Raw genomic sequence first — 19,862 nt, 5'->3', positions numbered from 1 at the left:
AGTGAAAAATGATTCTTTGCATTTGCTAACCTGTAAGCAATTCAAATTTTATATTTCCTTGCACCAGAAGCTGTCTCAAGCTAATTGGCAATTTCAGTTTGCTTAAAATAATAATAAAATAAAAAAATATCTTAGTCTTTCAAGTTCACCTCTGCCTCTGTTTATCAGTCTCCATCTGGTAGTATACCAGAGAACTCTCAAACATATGTTGCTCATCTCAAGGGTAGATATAGGGGCTGTTGGAAGAAATAATTTTTAAAATCATTAACAGATAGATGTTATTAACATGCATTTGTTTTGGGCCATGTGGCAATGCCATTCTCTATTTTATCAATTTTGCTTAAGTAAAAGAAACAGCTTTTTAAAGAAACTGCTGCTTAACCTCACATTGAAGTACATATAGTAGAGCAGTGACATATGACCTTCCAGCTGGGCTGAGATGTGAATTTCTGTAGGGGCAATGAAAAGCTCTCTGCTCTGATTCCTCTCCTGCTGCAACTAAAATACATCAAATGTGTTACAGAACAGGAAACTTTGCACATAGCCAGACACTGAAATGCACATATGTGTGACGGAGGCATGATGTTCACATGTCAGGTATATATCTGGTCACCTGAGTCCTTCTAGCAAGAATTATGGTTTTTGCAATGCTGGACAAGCCTGCTGTAGGCTATCAGCTTGCTGTGTCTGTGGGAGTTGGAGCAGTTGGCAGGACTATATGTTTTCCAGAAATTTTTTAGTTATAACTGTATCATGTTTTTGTTTAAAGTAATTCCTTGAAATGCACTGTCAGGGATGTCAAGGCACACCTCAGAAAACACATAGCTGAGCTTAATTTTGTGAGTGTTTGAGACATCTCCTACAGCTGATCAGGCCATGAACAGTGCCTTTCAGTGAGAAATGAACACCATGAGACCCAGCTGCAAGGAAGAGCTGGACTGCCTCTGTGCCTTGCCCATGCTAGTCTAGCAGGTAGCTAAATATGTTTGATATCTTAGACTTCATCTGTGCTCTCATTACTTATTTGCATAACTGAAGTTATCTACTTGCTTTTATTTGTTTTTTGTAACAGTGCACTCTTAAACAGAGGGACCTCAAACCTTTCTTCGGGTTCCTTGTGCCTAAGAACTTGCAGTTTTTAATTGCTGTGGATGAGTAAAGTGAATTAATTAAGGGTCTGAATAAACAATAGTGTTTGTGGTTGCTACATAATTAAATGCCTTGCTGAAAACAGATTGTTAACTTTCAGCTGACTTAAACATTGCTAATTAGTAAAATATTGATTGTTTTGGTTTGATTTTTTCCCCCCCAAGTCCCAGAAGATGGGCTAAGACACGAATACCTGATCTTAAAACGGCATAGGTGGAGAACAACTTGCCTGTATGGCTCACTTCTTCCTCCCCTTTTCAGGAATTCCTGGCACTTCACCTTGGGTGGTGGGAAAGACTCCTCTCACATCCAACCTATGGGAGTCCTCTCACATAACAGATATGCTTCTGATGTGGTACTGATCTTGAAGGTTATTTCTTTTTCCAATATCCTCAGTTAAATTTTGGTGAAGATATAACTCAATCTTTGGTGAAGATATAACTTCATGTATATATCTGTGTGTGTGTATATATATATATATAGGTAAATGCTTTATGTAAAGGCAGCTGTCTTTGCCCCTAAGTTAATAGCTTTGTGGTTGAATTTTTAATAATGTTTTCATTTGCCAGAATAGTCCTGCATAAAAATGTGGACTGAGTTAAAAGGTGTCTGAATACAAGTCTAATTACAGAACATGCTCCCTTTCATGCCATTTTGCATATGCAACTTTAACTTGAAATTACACTAATCTTTACAAGGATTACACTTCTTAATCATGCACACAGCTTTATTTGTTTTGCAGTATTATTCTTTTCTACTTGCATGTTTTATTGGTGACTTTCCCCTTGAGAGTTTTCTGTCATAGACTACATTTTCCCTGAGAGACCCAGGTCCCTGCTATGAATTTTGAAAGTGTCTAATCCTCCTCAAACATGTTCCACATGTTAACTGTTAGGAATCCCATACATCACTTTAATTTTTCTTTGTATAAGAATAAAGCTTTTCTGGCCAATGTTTATGAGAGAACTTGGGTACATGACTTGTTTGATGACAAAAACAATGCTGGTTGATGCCTGGTCAGACTCATATGACTTCTGGGTTCTAATTTACTTTTTGACAATTGGAATGAGCAGAAATGAATTAGGCAAGAAAAGGATCAAGTGCTCAATGGCATATTTCCTCTGAAGGCAAAAAACTTACTTACGCACGCAAAAACTGCCTGGTAATGGTGCTGGAGCTTAATGAGACAGGGCACCAACAATTCCTTTAAACAGAACGAAAGCATGGGTAAAATGTGGAAAATATTGTGTTGGTGTGACTGATGAATGACAGTGGGCCTAAGGTTTTTTCAAATGTGAGGTATCATTGGCAGTGAATATTCAAGGGAAGGGATTGGTGCTTGGCAGGAAAAGAAAAGTTTAAGTCAAAGGGATTTTGTGTCCATCCAAATACCTCTCAAGCAATGAAAATTGAACGGAAATGAAATTGGAATTGAGAACTTGGGGAAAATTGCCCATATAAGAGTGTAAGAGATCCTGATTTTTAGATCAGGGATAGGGCCCAGCTTTGGGTTGGAGGGTAGGAATCATTGAGATTGTTGTAAAGATTGACTTTGTAAAGGAAAGGTAAATCCAGACATACCTGCAGCTTTAGTGGCCTCCAGACACTATTGACAGAAAAGATAGTGGTTTTCATAATAAAATTTTTTGATCCTTTCTTTTTTCCCATTATTTGTAAGAGCTTGTGTTGCTTTGACTTGGACTCTTGGTGCGAGGACACGAGGCTTGACTCCATGTTGATCAGAAGGCTGATTTATTATGATATATATTATACTAAAATACTACATTATAACTATACTAAAAAAAACAGAGAGAAGAAGATCAGAAGGCTACAAAGACAAGAATAGAATAGGAATGAATAACAAAAATCCTGTGACTGCTCACAGCCTTGGCACAGGTGGCTGTGATTGGTCACTGATTGAAAACAATCCACATGGACCAATGGAAGATTCACCTGTGGCACTCCACAGCAGCAGACAGTTATTGTTTACATTTCTTTCCTGGGGCCCTCAGCTCCTCAGGACAGGAAAAATCCTAGCAGAGGCTTTTTCACTAAAAATCCTGGCAACAAGCTTGTATTTAGTATCTTACAGATTTGTAGCACTTGGTGTGATGAGATTCAACAAATTAGAACACTATTTTAGAGCTGATGTTTTCCAAGAACATTTTGTCAAAATCTTACTCTGTATTTCAGTATGTGGATGAGAAAGAGAAGTGTGGCTCCTGTGATACTGGTGATATGTCTCTTGCTGCTTGTGGGGATGAATTCCTTATGTGTGATTGTTTGCACCTACAGTCTCCAGAGGCCATGTCAGTGTGGAGTAGTGTTCCTTTCTCTTGAAATGTGTGACTGTTAAGGTCAGACGTGCTTTTGGTGCATGGGCTGAGCAGGGCCTCTTGTGGCCTTGTTGGCTGCAGTAGGTCCAGATCTGAGAGCAGGTGTCCATTGTTGATTTTGCCCCTCTTCACTGCTTGGCTGGAGCAGGAGGAGCTTGGAGTATGATGAGGAATAGACTGGAGAGAAAGGAGGTGTGAGAGGCTGGAGTTAGGTTGCAGTTTTAATTATGGTGGCTGTGGAAAATGACAGTATAGGAGCAGAGTAGGAGATGGTGGCTTTGGAAAATGACAAGTTTTCCTGCTGAGAGAGAAGTAGAATAGTGTGGGGGGACAGGGAAGGGGGGCAGGAGTGTGAAGGTAGAGCAGCAGCATAGAACTAAATATTGCAGCAGCAGAAAGGGTTGAAAGAATGAACCTGAAGAGGAGAACCAAGGAGAGAAACGCAATTGGGGAGAGAAGAATGGTGTCTTTTCGGTCTTTAAAATGGATGAGATGCTTTATTTTATTTGTTCTGCTTTGAAGTATCTACATTCTTTATTTTGTGATTATAGTGGCTAATTTTTGTGGAAGTTATAGTTATATAACTATATATATCTAGCCCTAAATGAAGTTTGGTAGTTTGAGATAAATTTTATGATCTATTTTCTGAAAGCTTCCTATTTAGGATTTTTTGGATTATCTTTTTACCTGTCTTGTGAGAGATGATAACTTTAGGATTATTTAATCAGTGGTTCTTTATACCATTGTTTTTGTGGATAACCAAATACCACTAATTTCCATGTTGCCAAGGACTGGCAGTTTGCTTGTGGCATCTGGCATTTGTTTTAGCCTCCATACTCTGGAGCTTTTTGTTTTGCACAGAAGCTGCATCAACCAACCAGTGCTTATTTGCTTGTGTACATCCCTCTCGCTCCTGGCTGTGCATATTTAACATACTAGTTACCTGTTGTCTTTTCTCAAAGTTTGGGGTTTTTTTTTTTGTTCAGCAAGTATTACGCTAATGATTTGTCTGGGTTTTTCTTTTCTTTTTAGCTTGTTTTGAGGGGTTTTTTGCTTATTTTTCTAAGGACTTGGAATATGGGTGTAGTAAAATATATCCCTTTCTCTGCCCTGGAGACAACTTTGGTTGTGTGGTTTGCAGCCTTTTAAGAGAACTTTTAATTGCAGATTCACTTTTCTTTTGTCATTCAAATGTCCTCTAATAGGATGGCTTATATTAATTACATTAACTGATCCAATAACTTAAAAACACAAAACCTCTTAACAGCATTTTTACAAGTTTGTTTTGCATTAAACTTCCAGTCACGTTTGTTGTTGTAACAAATGTATTCCAATCCACTTTTATTTATTCTGAACAAAACTTCTAATGATACTTTTTGGTATCTTACCAAATGTTGACAAAGCTGTGCCATTATCATAAATACTTGTTTTTCATAAGCTGCCTTCTTTTATAGCATTACTTCACATATCTTTTATAGGTCATAAACATTCTTTATTAAACCTGATGCCCACATGCATGTGTGCACTTTTATGATTTTATTTAAAGTTTATTTCAAAAAGTTATGTTGTTGTCAGTGTTGTCTAGCATAGTTAATGGCAGCCTTTTCTTAATACAAGTTCTTCAAATTAAATGCTTGGAGGGTATAGAACCTTTTAGGGTAATGCTCTGTTAAAAACAATATTCTTTTCCAGAAAGCTAATTTTTGAGATACTAACCCTGTGATGTATACGTTTGTGACTTAAGGAATACTTTGTGATTTGATATGGTCTTCTTTGCTTCCATAACCTTTATTAGTCACCATTATGCAAGTAGTTTTTAATTATGAAGCTGTGTTCTGTGATTGGTTTTTTTTTCACAGATCTTATGCCTTCAGTATGAAGAATGGATTTGCATGTGAGATGTAGTAAAGGGGGCTCTTCTCTGCAGGATCACTGCCTCATTAACTGAGAAAGTTTTGTTGAATGAGGCCAGATATTGCAGAGCTGGCGAGCATGATCTCTGCACTAAGAGAATTGAATATGCCCATGCAGAACAAATTTTGTGGCTGCATAATTTTCTTTTTTGTATAAATGTGACTTTATTATGTTACCAAGATATGGTCTTTATTTTTTGATCGTCTCTTTATGCATATGATCTAATAGCCTTTCTGTTCATTGGGGAGCTGAATTGTTGGTGGTCTTTGGATGCACCACACAAATAAGAAAATGCAGTATTTGTTATAGATTTGATTCATTCTGCTTAAATATGGCTTGCATCTCACAGTAGTAAGAAAATTTAATGTGAAATTACTCAGTCTCCCTCTGTTCTTCCTGAATAAAACCATGGATTCTGTTGGGAAAAAATGTATGACTGTGTATGTAGAAACACTGTTACCTGGTGGAACTAGAACTCATCTAAGTAGTTTTAGCTTAACACTTGCTAATTCTTGAATCTTTAGTGTCATTGTGTTAATATAATTTCAAAAGAAATGCTTTTAGATAAGAATTTATATGCAGGCAGTGTTCCTTGTGTGATGCCAAACATCACCTCCATCTGCACTTGTCTGTGACTTTGTGCTTTTGATAGCACAGCAGAGGATTCTGATGCTGAGAATTTCCAGGACATGCAGGGGTGTCTGTGCAGGCTGCAGTGTGGCCTGTGCTTGGCTGGATCTTCCCTTGCACCCTGTAAAGGTATCTGTCAGGTCTGCATAAGGTCATGTCAGGTGGTCACTTCAAGTTCATGCTGCAGGAAGAGAATAATTTTCAGTAGTGCATATGGTTTGGGTGAGAGATGGGGAAACGGACTCAAACATCCCTATTATGAGTGTTCCTCATCACTAGTTCCTAGCTTGAAAGATCCAAGAATCCCTCCAGCCTTTTCCAATTAAAAAAAAAAAAAAAGCCATAACACTGCAAGGAAGAAGAGTAACAAGAGGAAAAAGAAAAGTAAATGCATTCATGCTCCTACCAAGAGACAGACATGAGCTTGCACCCACCTAACAGTCCACCCCATGGTGCACAAGCACAGGCTTGGTTTTTTTTTCTTTTTGTTATTACAAAGTTGAGATGACTAATCCATTATGAGGGAAGAGGAATGGTGGGAAAGAAGACTAAATAAAGTACCTGTAGTTAAACTGCCCGTTGAGGCAATATAATTTCAGATGATGTGGCGGTAAGCCCGGCACAAAGGAGCACTTTGATAAATGTGATTCTTGGACACTGGTGCAGGCTGGGGCTCTTCCAGCTCCCTGGAGGCTTCAGGATCAGGCTGTTCCCTTATGTCATGTTTTTAGCCGCGTACTCCTAGCCATGAGTCCTGGGTTTAGGATGTTTTTGCAGAAAGCAGCACGAGGGTTGGGACTGAGTGACACTTAGCAGCAGTGTTTACAGCCAAGAGTGATTCCTTTCAGGAGAGCATTGCCCAATTCACAGCAAGTGATAGCTGAACAGAGAATTTAAGTGCAACCTCCTAAATTCTGGTAAGTTGTTGTCCCTATCAAAGGGAAGTTTGCTCATTTCAGGAACAAGCCAGTCTGTCTTGAAGACTGTAGTGATGCTCTCATACTGCAGAGACCCTGCTTTATGGAGAAAATTGTTACCTTTTCCGAAACAATTTCCCTGCTGGAAGTAGAGAATGGATAACAGAGGACAAGTCTATAATATGTGACACAGAGCAGACAGACAAAACTGCAGCCTCTTGTTCTTCTCATTCTCTCATCTCTCTGCCTGAATAGAATTGATTGGCTGGGACATGCTGTAATTTATTTTTACAATGAATAATGTTCCAGTTTATCCTCAGGGACAGTTAGGTGAGTAATGTCACACTGATCTTGACACCCTGATGTTGTAAAATGCAGATGAAGTTGGCTGTTTCAAATAGAGAAGATACTCAATTTGGTTTTATTTCTAGTAAAAGTGAGCTAATAAGAAAAAGTTTGTGAGCTTTTTGCCCATGCTCTCCATGTGTAAACGTGTTCAGCTACTGCTGGGATTTGAGTTGATTTACAGGTGCAGTAGATAGGTGTTATTAGCTTCAATGCTAGCTCTGTACCTTTTATCAGCTCACAGAGACTGAGTTTTGGGCATCAGTCCATGTTTTAACATGTTATTCTAAAGAGGTGTGATTGACACTGTTCAAATAGACTCATGCCATTAAGCTGCTGTTCCAAAGGTTTTGCAATTTTTTGCACTTAAAAAGTATATAAAATTAGATTCCCTATGCACTGGGTGTGTATTTGTTTGTTTGCAGAGAATGATAGCCAATTCTAGAATATAGTGGAATGATTTGAAACATTGACAGTGTGTTAAGAGAAAACAGGACTGGAAAAAGGTGTTTATTGCAGGATAGCAAGGTGGCAAGAACCACCTTGAACCTTTAAAAAAAATATTGTTTGTCATTCTGGTCTGCTAGAGCTGCTGCTGGTCTTTGTATGCTTGGTGTTTTGACTGCATTAAAGGTAAGAGAGCCTGAGTCACTGCAAAATTCAGGCATGGACAAATGTGAATTGCCCCTGAGTAAACCACCTGCAAACAAGGAGCTGAAATTGCTCAGCAGCTGTGGGGGAAGCTGTGTGGGTGCCTTCTTTCTGTCATGGCATACAGGCCACCTCCTAGCATGTCACTGTTAGTTTGTCTCAGTGTCTATTAATAACTGATTTTCTTTTCAGCAATGGCATCACATGAAAGCTGCAGGAAATGAACTGCAGCTGAGCTTTGGACCAGGCCCTCAGCAAAGACAGAACGTGTACATATACTATCCCTTTATTTGTTTTTGGTTGAAGATCTCTGCCATCTTAGGGCATATGACCACCTGTGCAAAGAGAGTAATAAAAAGCGCCTGTGAAAAAAGTGTTTTAAGACATTTTTAGGTAGCTTTATTGCAAGTCATGTGCTTCCTCTGAGCAGAAAGAATGGTAAGACACTTGCAATTCTTGAGTCAAAACATTCCTAATTAAAAGCTAGTGGATTCCTTGAATTTTGTTGGACCTGCAACAAAGATGGGAATTTTGTATATGAGAAGATCTAAAATCTCCAGGGTTTTATCAGTTATTTTGGAGAAACACAAGAGCAGAGTTGCTGGTGTTTTACGTTGTCCCTCATGTCACTGAGACAAGACTGGGGAAGAGCGTTCACTTCAGGTGAATCTCTTCTGAGCTGCTGGTCATTAACAGCCTTTTTTGTGTTTGGGCAGTAGCAGGTGCCTGCCTGTCACTGAGCCTGTTGCCCACAGGAGAGTGGATGGAGGCTGTTTGCCTTCTGCTTCTGGGAAATGGAGAAAGTAGGAATGACTGTGGGCTGATGCAGTTAGGGAGGGTTGTGTTTCAGAGGCACACCTTTCCATGGGCATGCTGTATGAAGTGGGTTCTGGGCAGTCTCCTCTGGGCAGCTTCTCTGACAGATCACACAGCACTCGAGGGTGGTCACACCCCTGGGCTGGGTTTGCCTGGGAGACCCTGCATGGTGCTGCTGTGGGATGGGCCAAGCTGCAGGGCATGAAGGGTCTCATGTGTGTGGTGTTTATTGATTTCTGAGCCCTTCTCAGCTCCACAGAGTGATGCTGTGTGGGTAATGAAGAGTCTGACACATTACTGAAAGCATTCCATTTCCACAACAGTGAGACTTGTTTTCATGTTTGAGAGTGACTGGGTGCCTGCAGTGCATCAGCCCTGTGTTATTTTCATGTCCTGCATTCTGCACTCTCTCAGCTCTTTCATGAGCATTGTCCCATGTATCAACTAGCATCTCAATGGTGCCTCAAAGTGGAACTTTTTATAACATTATAAGCACTCTTTAAAACATTAAAGCAAACATTTAAACTTTCTTTTTTTGTAACATTTTTCTATCTCATAAGCATTTTGGTTAATAAATTATTCCATAAACCAGGTATTTAGGCTCTCACGTTGTGATGTGCAGTCTCATCTATTTGGATTTGTTTGATTTATTCTTTTACATTTTAAGGCTTTTCCTGGGTGCAGATAGCCCAGGTGATCTTCAGTTGCCTCTGAGTCCTGCACTGGTCACCCCTGTTTTGGCAAACTGAGAATCTATGAAAACCTGACACAGCTGGCATGTGACTACCTAGAAGTCTGTAAGCGCCATTCACTTTGAGTATTTGTGACCCCTAAGATGTTGCAGGAATGTTTCTATCCAGTGTAATAGCATTACATTATTTTTTTCTTCATATCTAAATGAATTGCCTTGCCTTTGTCTGATAGCAAAATCCATGTTTCATTTACAGTAAAACTTTCAATTCTCTAATATATGCCAGGCTTCAGGATACACTAGGTTTTCTTCTTCATTATTTAAAAAGTGTTATCAATAAAAAGAAAATTAAAGTGTGTCATGATGACTGGGAGAGAAAATAAATATATTGAAGCTAAGCAATCATTCCAATTAGATCTTGCCACTAAGAAATACTGACAGAGCGGAGGAATTCACAAAGAGTTTTAGAAAATGTGAAATAATGTTTGGGGTTTTTTTGCTTGCTTGTTTTTTAATTAATTCTCCTTTAGAGAATTAATTAAAAAATTTGGGGTTTGGTTTTATTTCCCCAGGAATATAGTAACATTCCTTGTTTTCTGGGATTATTCCTCATAATAACTTTGTCTTGTAATTCTTGCTTATAGCTCATCTAATGGTAGTCAGACAATTTCCTAGTCCTGGGACCCTCTGGACTTCCTGGATTTCACATTCATTGGCTCCAAATATACAATATTTACTGATTCCTAGAGCTGCTTTTGCACAGGTGTTTTGAATGGCTTACTTCAAGTTGGTAACCACTAATTGTAAGGGGGTGGGTGAGAGGGGGAATGATGTGTGAGACCCTTAATATATTCATAGAATGTATTAGAATGGTTGGGTTGGGAGGGACCTGAAAGATCATCTAGTTCCAACCACCATGCCTTGGACTGGGATATCTTCCACTAGGCCTGGCTGCTCAAAGTCCCATCCAGCCTGGTCTTGAACTCTTCCAGGGATGTGGCATCCTCAGCCTCTCAACATAACCTGTTGCAGTGACTCACCACCTTTACAGTAAAGAATTTCTTTTTAATATCTAGTCTAAATTTACTCTTGAGCTTTCTTATAGTCCCCTTCAGGAGCTGGAAGGCTGCTTTAGGGTTTCCCTGGAGCCTTTTCTTCTCCAGGCTGAAGCAAAAAAGCCATTGAGTACCTCACAGCCCTCTGCCTGTCCTTTGCAGCTACATCTCCCCTATCCTTCCTGAGAGGACCTATTCCCTACTCTATTATTCCTGATGCTCCTAAAGAAGCATTTTTATTACCCTGGCGCAACATCATAGCAATACACTGACCTAAAGAAGTTTTCACTGGCAGTAGATAATGGGAGCAGGTGCAGTTAGTGGCTGTGAATGTGTGTGTTTCAGATGCTGTACCTAATCTCTCCTTCTGTTTTCACAAGAACAGTTACCCTTAATAGTAAGAAAAAACCTCCACAAGCATAGCTTAATTTTTATATCATCTTTATATTACCTCTTACTGGTATATTCAGTATAGCAATTACAAAACCAAATAGACTGTGCCTACCACAACCATTATCAGCTACCATTTAGAATATTCATTCAAAATGGCTTATTAGAATATTAATGTCTATATTTTTAAAACATTTATTACATATGGTACCTGCTAGTTGTCTGCTGCTGACAATTATCAAACAGATTACCAGTTGTCAGCTATCATGCAAATAACCTACTGGGTTGTTAGAATTTCAAATAAGTTTTAAAATTTTCCCATTGCACAGAAATGCCAAATTCTAATGATTCTAGTTTGCAGTATGAGGGAGCTGACAAAAGAATGAGGTTGCAGCAGGCAAGGCTGCGTTTGAGCAAAAGCTGTAATTGGAATTATTACATCAAATGTAGAACTGAATCCTCCCAACTCATCTTCTTATACCCCAGAATATTTTAAGTGCATTTTTCCAAACATTTTCTGGGTAGAGGCTAACCCTGGCTGAGGGATTGACCCAGCATTGCTTTTTGAGGGGTAGCTTTGTTATACAAAATAGGTCTGTTTACTGGGTCAAAAATGTGATAAGTGAGAAACTTTATTTGCAAAGCAGCACATACAAGAACGCTTCCAGTTGCTTGTGTGTACAACTGTCTAAGCTGTTAGATTTCCCCAGTACTCCAGACACTAGAAGGGGAATTTATTTTTGTACACTATGACTGAGTGCTGCTTTCCCTTTACACTTTTTCTTTTGGTGCTTCCATCTGACATAATTTTATTGGGAGCCATTTTTATGTACTTGCTTTTACAAGATCAAGCAGCTTACTGCTTGAGAAAGGTGTTTAATTTATTGCTAATTTTGTTATTCAAAGAAATATAGACGGAGGGAATAGAAAGAGTACATAGGTAGTTTAGGAAAAGATTTATGGCTACATTTTATAGCCCAGATGTTTGTATAAGCATTTACACTTTGGGAAGCTTGTGTTAGCATACCTGTTCTGAGGTTTCTCTGGTTCTGCATGCTTTCAGAAAAGAAAAAGCACATTTAATCTTTGTGAACCTTCTTTTCCATGTAGAATCTGTAGCTGAAGCTTAACACTCCTAGAATTTGTATGTTTCAAAATCTGATATTTTAGCAAGCTGGAATTTATGCATGTTGCAAAATCCACACAAAGATGGCAGCAATTATTTCAGTCTCTTGTTATTGTGGAATGGTCAGCAACTGTCCTGGAACATGTCCTGGTGCCATCTGATGCCTTGGCAGCTGCTCCGGGGCCCTGAGGACAAGCAGCTGAGTGTCGGGGGCAGGCAGGGAGCGTGTGCAGCACTTCCCCTTCCATGCTGCAGCTTCCCCCTCCAGCCAGGAGAGCGGTGGCTGAGGAAGGAGGGTTGCACGGAGATGCTCTGTGAGCCTTGCCCCTCGGCTGAGTTAGCTCTCTTCCCACTGACCCTGTGGCTCACTTTGCTCCTGGCAGTGCTGCATGGGCAGGTGTACCGCTTCTGCACCTCAGAGGGGACCTGGCTGCTGAAGGAGAATTCAACCCTGCCCTGGAGGAACCTGTCTGAGTGTGAGCCCTCTGACCAGGTAAGAGTTTTTACCATTTTCCACGTCTCTTGCTGCTGTTGTTTAGGACAAAGCAGAAGAGAGGAAAAAAATAGTTGTTGATGCCCACGTGTTTTTCTCCTGTCAGAGTAATCTTGATTGACTCACCTCAGTGAGCCTAATGCTGAGGGACATCAGGTCTCTCCCTTTCAACAAAGAGAACATGAAGGGTAGATGAGAGCACTTTTAAATGTGCGTGAGAGCCAAGAGGAGTGACTCAGGTCATCCCAGCTGTGGTGCAAGTTGAGCAAAGAGCTCAACTGCAGGAGTGACCTACTGTTATTCCTTTGCCTTTTTTCCATTGTCACGTCATTGCAATAGTGACCATTTGTTCTGTCTGTCTTGTTAGCAGCTATTAAGGTGATTAAGATGAACTGAATTGAAGGATATTTGCTTTTTCACCTTTGGGCATGGGGCAATACCTGCCTTTTTTTTGTTTAAGGTTTTTTGTCTTTATACCTTCATTTTCTGCGGGCGATGGAATTAGGCTTGTCAGTGTTATTTTCTTGCCCTCGTGCTTTTTACTCTGCAGGGAGCTGAGATGCCTGGCACTAAATGAAGGAGAGCACAGGGATTTTCAGAGGATTTTTGACAGCCATTGGCGTCAGCCAGTGCGCTGTGTGCGTTCCCATGACACGTGATACCACTACTACTGTGAACCTCCCAGGGCGATGCTTTTCCTCACAGAAATTGAGTGCACTCTCTCCATCCCGGAGTACTGGCAGCCAGTGAATTACCTAGTCAAAACAGTTCAACTTTATGAAAGTCCCAAGAGCTGCAGGATCTATGCCCTCTATGGCTTCCATTGCTCAGTGCCTCATTCTTCAAAAGGAATAAATGACTACAGACTAGGAGGAGATGGGAAAAGAGAGAGTTTCCATTCTCCAAATATGTGAATTTTAACCTTTTCGTTTGACTTGCAGCGTTACTCCTTGTCCCTTTTGTGTTCTGTGCTATACCAGCAGAACACACTGTTTTAATGCTATGTATAAGCCTGGTTGTTTGACTTTTCCTTGTTGGCCATTATGATTTCTTCCAGAGCTGTGTTGGGACATGCCAGTGAGTGAGATACCTAATGGTAACACTTGTTCGTTTGGCACCTGCCACCAGTTTGTCATGAACTGATCTGGATTTTCTGAAACCCTTTGTAGGTGGTGTCACTCCCTGAAATGTGAACAGCCGTGCTTGGTTTTCCAGCTAATGTATATAGAGCCCCATAGTAACTGTGGTTTATGCATCTGGCGTGTGGGAACAAGAAGTTGTTTCTATGAGTTTGTCATGTGTTATATTACAAATGTAACTAAAACAAATTCCAAAGTGTTAGTGAATCTTTATAAATTTAGATGTGTGATGTCATTTTCATCTGTGTACGTGTTTTACATTGTTAGGTTTCAGTTGTTTGCTTAAGCTTTGATACTGAAGAGATTTTCCTTTTCATAAGGCAGCTTTCATGCATTCCCTTTAAAGCATTAAGCTAGCAAATCTTAGGTACAGCCTTAAATCCTCCTAGCTGTGCAAAATGCATCTGAATAACTACCTAATTTATGAAGTACAAGGAATGCATTCCTTTGTACAGCACAGGTCTTAGGAGTCAATTGCAGAGTTAGCAGCTTGAAGAAGGGAAATAAAATTCCTGAGTCTATTTAGACGAAGATAAGTGCTTAGAGATGAACTAGGACAGTGAATATGAATGTGCCTCGGAGGTTGAGCAATAAGACTGTGTTAAAATGCAGAGCTGCCTGTACCTTTTCAAGTAATTCTCTTCTCTATAAGGATTTTGGCCAGAATTTCCAAGCAAGGGTCTCAATAATCATGTTTTCATTGACTCTGAAGAGAGCCCCCACTGCTCTGGTCTGCAGCAGGTTGCTCCCTCTCAAACTCTGTGGTAACACCCAGGTCATGAGGTGCTGTTGGGCTGTGGTTTATCACCGGGAGGTTGCATAATTGAGGCAGAACACAGATTAATCAGAGGCAGAAAAGGGTTTAGCTGTGTGAATGCAAGGCATGCTTTGCCTCCAAGTCATCAAATAGGATGTGGCTTGTTGCACTTTGAAGCGTAGATGAGGATCCCCTCAGTTTCACAGTAAGGATACTTGCTTGAAGTGCTCAAGTTTGAAAAGGTTAGATCTTCCATTTTTACTGCAGGTCTGAGTTGTGTCTCTGCTTCCTGCTATCAGTTTTAAGACTTGCTTGTGTGGTAATTCATGTCTCTCCGACTTTATTATGAAATAATAGCACATTATCTATTTTTCTAGCCAGGCTGCAAAACCCAACTATTTCAGCAAATACCTGGGAGCAGCTGAGGAATTAAGATTAAATTTTTATTTCTTTAGATCATATGGAAAGTGAAAGACTGATTTGACATGTGCATTTAAACTTGAAAGTAGGGGAATGATTTTTGGTTATCATTAAGAAAGCTAGAAAGTAGCTGGGAGAAAAGAATTGAAGGCCATGAGCTCTCTCTTTTCCCCCTCCACTTTTTTGTTTTTCTTTTCTTCTTTATATGCTCTCAGGATGCACCAGAAGAACAGCTCCTGAATTTGTCCATCATATACACCATTGGATATGCTCTTTCCTTCTCTGCCCTTGTAATAGCAACTGCCATTCTTCTTGGATTCAGGTAACTGGTGAAGCTTTGAAGAGAGTGGACTAAAGGTTTTATGTTTTTCTATATGACAGTATCAGACTTTGACAGAAACATTTGATTTTTTTTCCCTCCTTCCATCACTTCATTATTTCTCTATCTTTTCTCACTGCTGTGTTCCTTCCTAAAATAATTCCTTCTCAAAATGCAAGTGAAATTGCCAAATTTTTGCAGTTATCCATATGAACATGTAGAAGAGGTACTTTTTATCAATTGGAATAATTCTGTTAGGCAAATTTTTATTTAAATGAAATTTCCATTGGAAGAGGTGGTAAAAGAGAGAGATGCAAGCATTCCTTCATGGTCTCACCTTGCAGATGAGGCACGAGTATGAGATGGGCAAGGACATTCAGGAGAAAAATTTTCAACTTGCTTTGCTTGGAGTTACCCAGAGCATAAATTTCAGTCTGTCCTATATCCCAGCCTTCACATGCAAGATGTGCAGAAATGGATTTTTGACAAAACGAATAATTTTGGAGAACTTTCAGAAATTCTTATTTCTTTCACAGTATGGAAGAGAGTCTAATTTGAAACTTGAAAAGTTTGTGCAATAAGTTGCTGACAGCTGGCCATAGTGACTTACTGAGTTCATTCAGGTTTGCACCTACAAATACAACAGAGCTTAATAAAAGTTTAGACACTCTTGGTTGCCCATGCCAAAGATACACTATGTGTGTTTGGTTAAAAAATAAATAAAAGACAAAACCCCCCACCAAATCAAAACACAAGTTTGGATTCTAACAGGGGTCGTTTTTTTTCCCGCCTCTGTAAATGCAGATGTTTTGATTCCAGCCAGACTTTCCTTCAGTTTGGGGGTGCTGAGCACAGGAGACTGATACTTAGAAGACACAAAGATGAGATCCTGTTCTGTTGTGGGGAGGAAGTCCCTCTGCCATGAAGCTGATCCCTACAGCCAGGTTCCATCCCTCTTATGTCCTGATGAGACTGCCTCCTAAAAAAGTATAGTGTTCCATGTCCTGGTACTCTTATTTGAAGTCAAGTCAGGAACCTTCAGTGATCCTCTGATCCTTGAGAAACGTCCTTCCCTGACTGAAGAATTACCATTGCCAGTTATTGGTCATTTCCTCTGGTGCCTGCACTACACTTCTAGCAAGGCAGTCCCTTTCCTTTCTTCCCTTATGTATTTTAAAAGGTCAGTCATGTATTTTAACTCCTGATTTCCAAAACTAAAGTGATGCAATCCTTCTCACATTTTACCATACTTTTTTAGCACTATATTATCCCTTGTCCTTCCAGTGGAGAAGCATAGGTGGACAATATCAAGAAGTTCTAAAATGACTGCAGAAATTCAGACTTGCTCACCCTCTGTGAATGCCATGTGATAATTATGATTTGTATGTGTTGTACCTGTGCAACTTTGGGACCTTTCTGAGGAAGCACCAGATGGTCTTGAAGTCTCCAAATGTCTCCCAGGATAACTGTTTTCTCCTCATTTCACCTATCAATGACACTTCTTGAGTAATCTTAGCAGCCCAAATGTAAAGGTCACAGAGCACAACCATGTGCTTTTTGAAGGAAGGAAGAAAGGATGTTTTCTGGCAGGGAACAAAGAGCAAGTTTATCACCAAGGTCTGGTAGGAGAGAGGGAATTTTGGTGTCCTGACTTTGGTGGGGTGATGCTTTAGCATTTTTTTCTTCGACTCTGAAGCAGCGACTGGAGAACTATACACTAGTGTGTGCTTCTCATTTTGAAAGTGAGGTTCTAGGGACATCAGAGATACCTAGAGTCTTGTTAAAACTATGCAATCAATCCATTTTGTGTTCTCCTGTCTCAGTTGTTTACCAGGAGACAACTTGGTTCTGGATCTCATGAAATATGAGAACTACCCTATGTGAATTGCAGTTTCTGGATTCTGACTGGAATCTCTGCTTGTTTCCCCAGAGCTGCTCAGCCTCAACAAATGGGGATCAAAACCTAATTTAATGACATGCAAATACTGATGGGCCTCTTAGAGTTCTTAGACTACAGAATGACCTTTATATTTGTCTTTAAAAGTGATACAGCAGAGGAAACACTACCTCTCTAGAGTCCTATTTTGGATGCTCCAGAAAAAATGGAAGGAAGGTCTGCAATTTCAGTGGTGGAAGCTGAATTAGGCCCATAACTTCATGACTGAAACAATTTGAATAACTTGCATTGCCTGTAGCAAAAATACTCAGTAACTACTTGCAACCTATTTGCTTCAATTGCCTAATTTACATAACTTTTTCAATCAGATTGAAATGTGTAGCAGTTCTGAAGGGTAGCAACAAATTAATTTTGTGTTTAAGGAACATAAATATTAATAATAGGTAAGTTTTGAAATAAACTGTGACTTAAAAGTGATACAAAAATTCTACCTGACCTATGATAAACAAGTTGTTCTTCAGCACAAACCTCTAACTTGCAGACCAAGTAAGTTTTTGTACCAAAAATTATAGAGCTGTAAAAACCAGACATACGAAGTATAAGTTCATGGAAAGTTTTGCTGGAATAATTGCTGATTACCATATGTTACATCTTTTACCATCTTAAAAATCATACCTAATATAACGTCCTCTTTGGTGAAGTGTGTATCCTTGCAGAGCTGGGAGAAAAATGTGAATAAGGCTGCTAAAATATTGGCAGGGCTCTGCAATTGGATGCCATTTATATGACTGCAGTTTCTTTTGCTATCCCTTAACATGCCTTTTTTTTTGACAAGTAGCAATTTTATTGTCTTTGCAGCAGGCTGCTGAAATTCAAGAGGATTTTTCCTTTGTTTTTTTGTTTTCAATTCTGAATGCAGAGGTGAAAAATCTGTTCCTTTTACTTCTACAGAAAGTATTTACAGTTCTCCCAGAAGGCAATTTGAATATAGATTTTTCTCTTGTTGTCAAAGGGTGATTTGCAGGTGGATGTTTTTTCATTGTGGGCTTGAGCACAGCCAGAAGCTGCTCTGCACACCAGTCCTGAGCTTTGCCAAGGTAAACTTGTGCAGTGACATTGGGGTCAATTCAAAGCAATTAGCTTCAGCATGATGTGGAACTTGACTTTTTCAGTCCTTTCAGATAAGGCTTCTGAAAATTACTTTATTTTTACATTTTTTAAGCTTTTGAAATATTTTTTTTTTCTTAACACACCTATCTTCTTCCTTTCCCCAAACACTAAGGGCTGAAGTTTTGAACGTGTTTCCCTTGATAGTATTTTCTTCCCAAAGACAGTTTGAAATCCCTACAGCCATTCTCAAGGTTACAGGGTTTGCTCTGGTGCCTCCTGATTTCTTACAGGGCTCATTGTTCCTTTTCTCCGTCCTGTGTCTGATGTTGCATCTTTTATGTAGGTAGTGGATCATGACTATATTTTTCTTTTTACAGACATCTGCATTGCACGAGGAATTACATTCACCTGAACCTCTTCACCTCTTTTATCCTCCGGGCTATATCTGTTTTCATTAAAGACTCGGTGGTGAAGTGGATGTACAGCACAGCCACACAAGAGTACCAGTGGGAAGGACTTATAGCCTTCCAGGTAAGGGCAGACACTGTGGTCATTCCTAGGATATTGGAGTCATCACTGTGGTGTGTCTGCATGACAGCAGGTAATTTAATTCTTTAGTTGGTGGCATTACATGTTTCTCTGCCTGTGGGGGTTTGCTCCCACGTGACAGAGGAACAAGAAGCTGATCTTTTTGCATACATATATATGCATACACCAATGCCCACATCTTCTTTCTATGCTGCAGTTTTATTTCTTTCTAGCAGTGACGAGAGGGCATTTATTCTAAGCCAGCATTTTTTGTGATAGAACTGTCCATCTGGTAAAAAAGGAAGCGTCTGATTGACATGCAAATTTGAAAGCATTTAGAAAAGCTTTGGAGGAATAGGCTAATTAAATACTTCTAACTGATAAGAGGATACACAACACTTTTGTAAATAATGATGAAAGTGTGCCCTTCCCCATTTGGATTTGGAATGCAAAATGTACTTGAAACCTCAAAGAAAAATAGCTTTATTATCTGTGTAGCTCTTGAGATTCTAAAACATTGGTATGGCATTTGGTGCTGCAGTACAGAGTTGGAGTGGTAAGGGGAAACTCTCCTGATGCATCCTTAGTGCCCATCCTTTTCTGACACTGCCTAAGGCAGAAGTGCTAAAACAACTTAGTGAATCTCGTGTGATGGTTGATTTTTTTTCTCATCTGCAATTTATCAGTTACCAGAAAATAACATCGCATCTTAAATGGTTTGGAAATGTTCATATTGGATTGTCAGTCATTTCCTGTTTCCAAAAAGCATGACTGTACACACAGTTTACTCAATAGTGGTTTCATCAGGTCTGATGGATATATTAATTAGATAATGGGGTTTCATACTTATCTAAAGCCCTACTGATCATCTCTGTATTTTACCAGCTGTGAGAGAATTTACACTTAAATGGGGTGCACTGAACAACATTGCTATTCTATGAAAATATCCTTTGCTTTGGCAAATAGTCAACCTTACAGCATCCACTCTTTTCTTGTTAATAGAGAAATTCTCAACTGCAAAATGGAGTATTCAGGAAAGATTCACTGACTGTGGTTGATATAGTACCTTTCACTTGTTCTTTTCATCTTTATTCATGCTTTTCAAACTAAAATCCATTGCTTATTGAGGGGAAAATACAAAACAAGTACCATTTGTTTTAAGGAGTAATGTTGTTGCAA

The 19,862-nt window shown here is 39.5% G+C and overlaps 1 protein-coding gene across 2 annotated transcripts in view; it reads left to right on the top strand.

The window, feature by feature from the left end:
* GLP1R (glucagon like peptide 1 receptor) overlaps positions 1–19,862 on the top strand; it is an 83,825-nt gene that overhangs the window by 38,090 nt on the left and 25,873 nt on the right. For both annotated transcript variants that reach the window (XM_064414555.1, XM_064414553.1), the window contains 3 exons: positions 12,404–12,513; positions 15,045–15,151; positions 18,533–18,686. In XM_064414555.1, coding sequence (XP_064270625.1) covers positions 12,404–12,513; positions 15,045–15,151; positions 18,533–18,686 — 371 coding nt within the window. The remainder of the gene's footprint in view (positions 1–12,403; positions 12,514–15,044; positions 15,152–18,532; positions 18,687–19,862) is intronic.

Source organism: Passer domesticus, chromosome 3, assembly GCF_036417665.1.
Source record: "Passer domesticus isolate bPasDom1 chromosome 3, bPasDom1.hap1, whole genome shotgun sequence".
Lineage (NCBI taxonomy): Eukaryota > Metazoa > Chordata > Aves > Passeriformes > Passeridae > Passer > Passer domesticus.
This window is presented reverse-complemented; position numbering and strand designations above follow the sequence as displayed.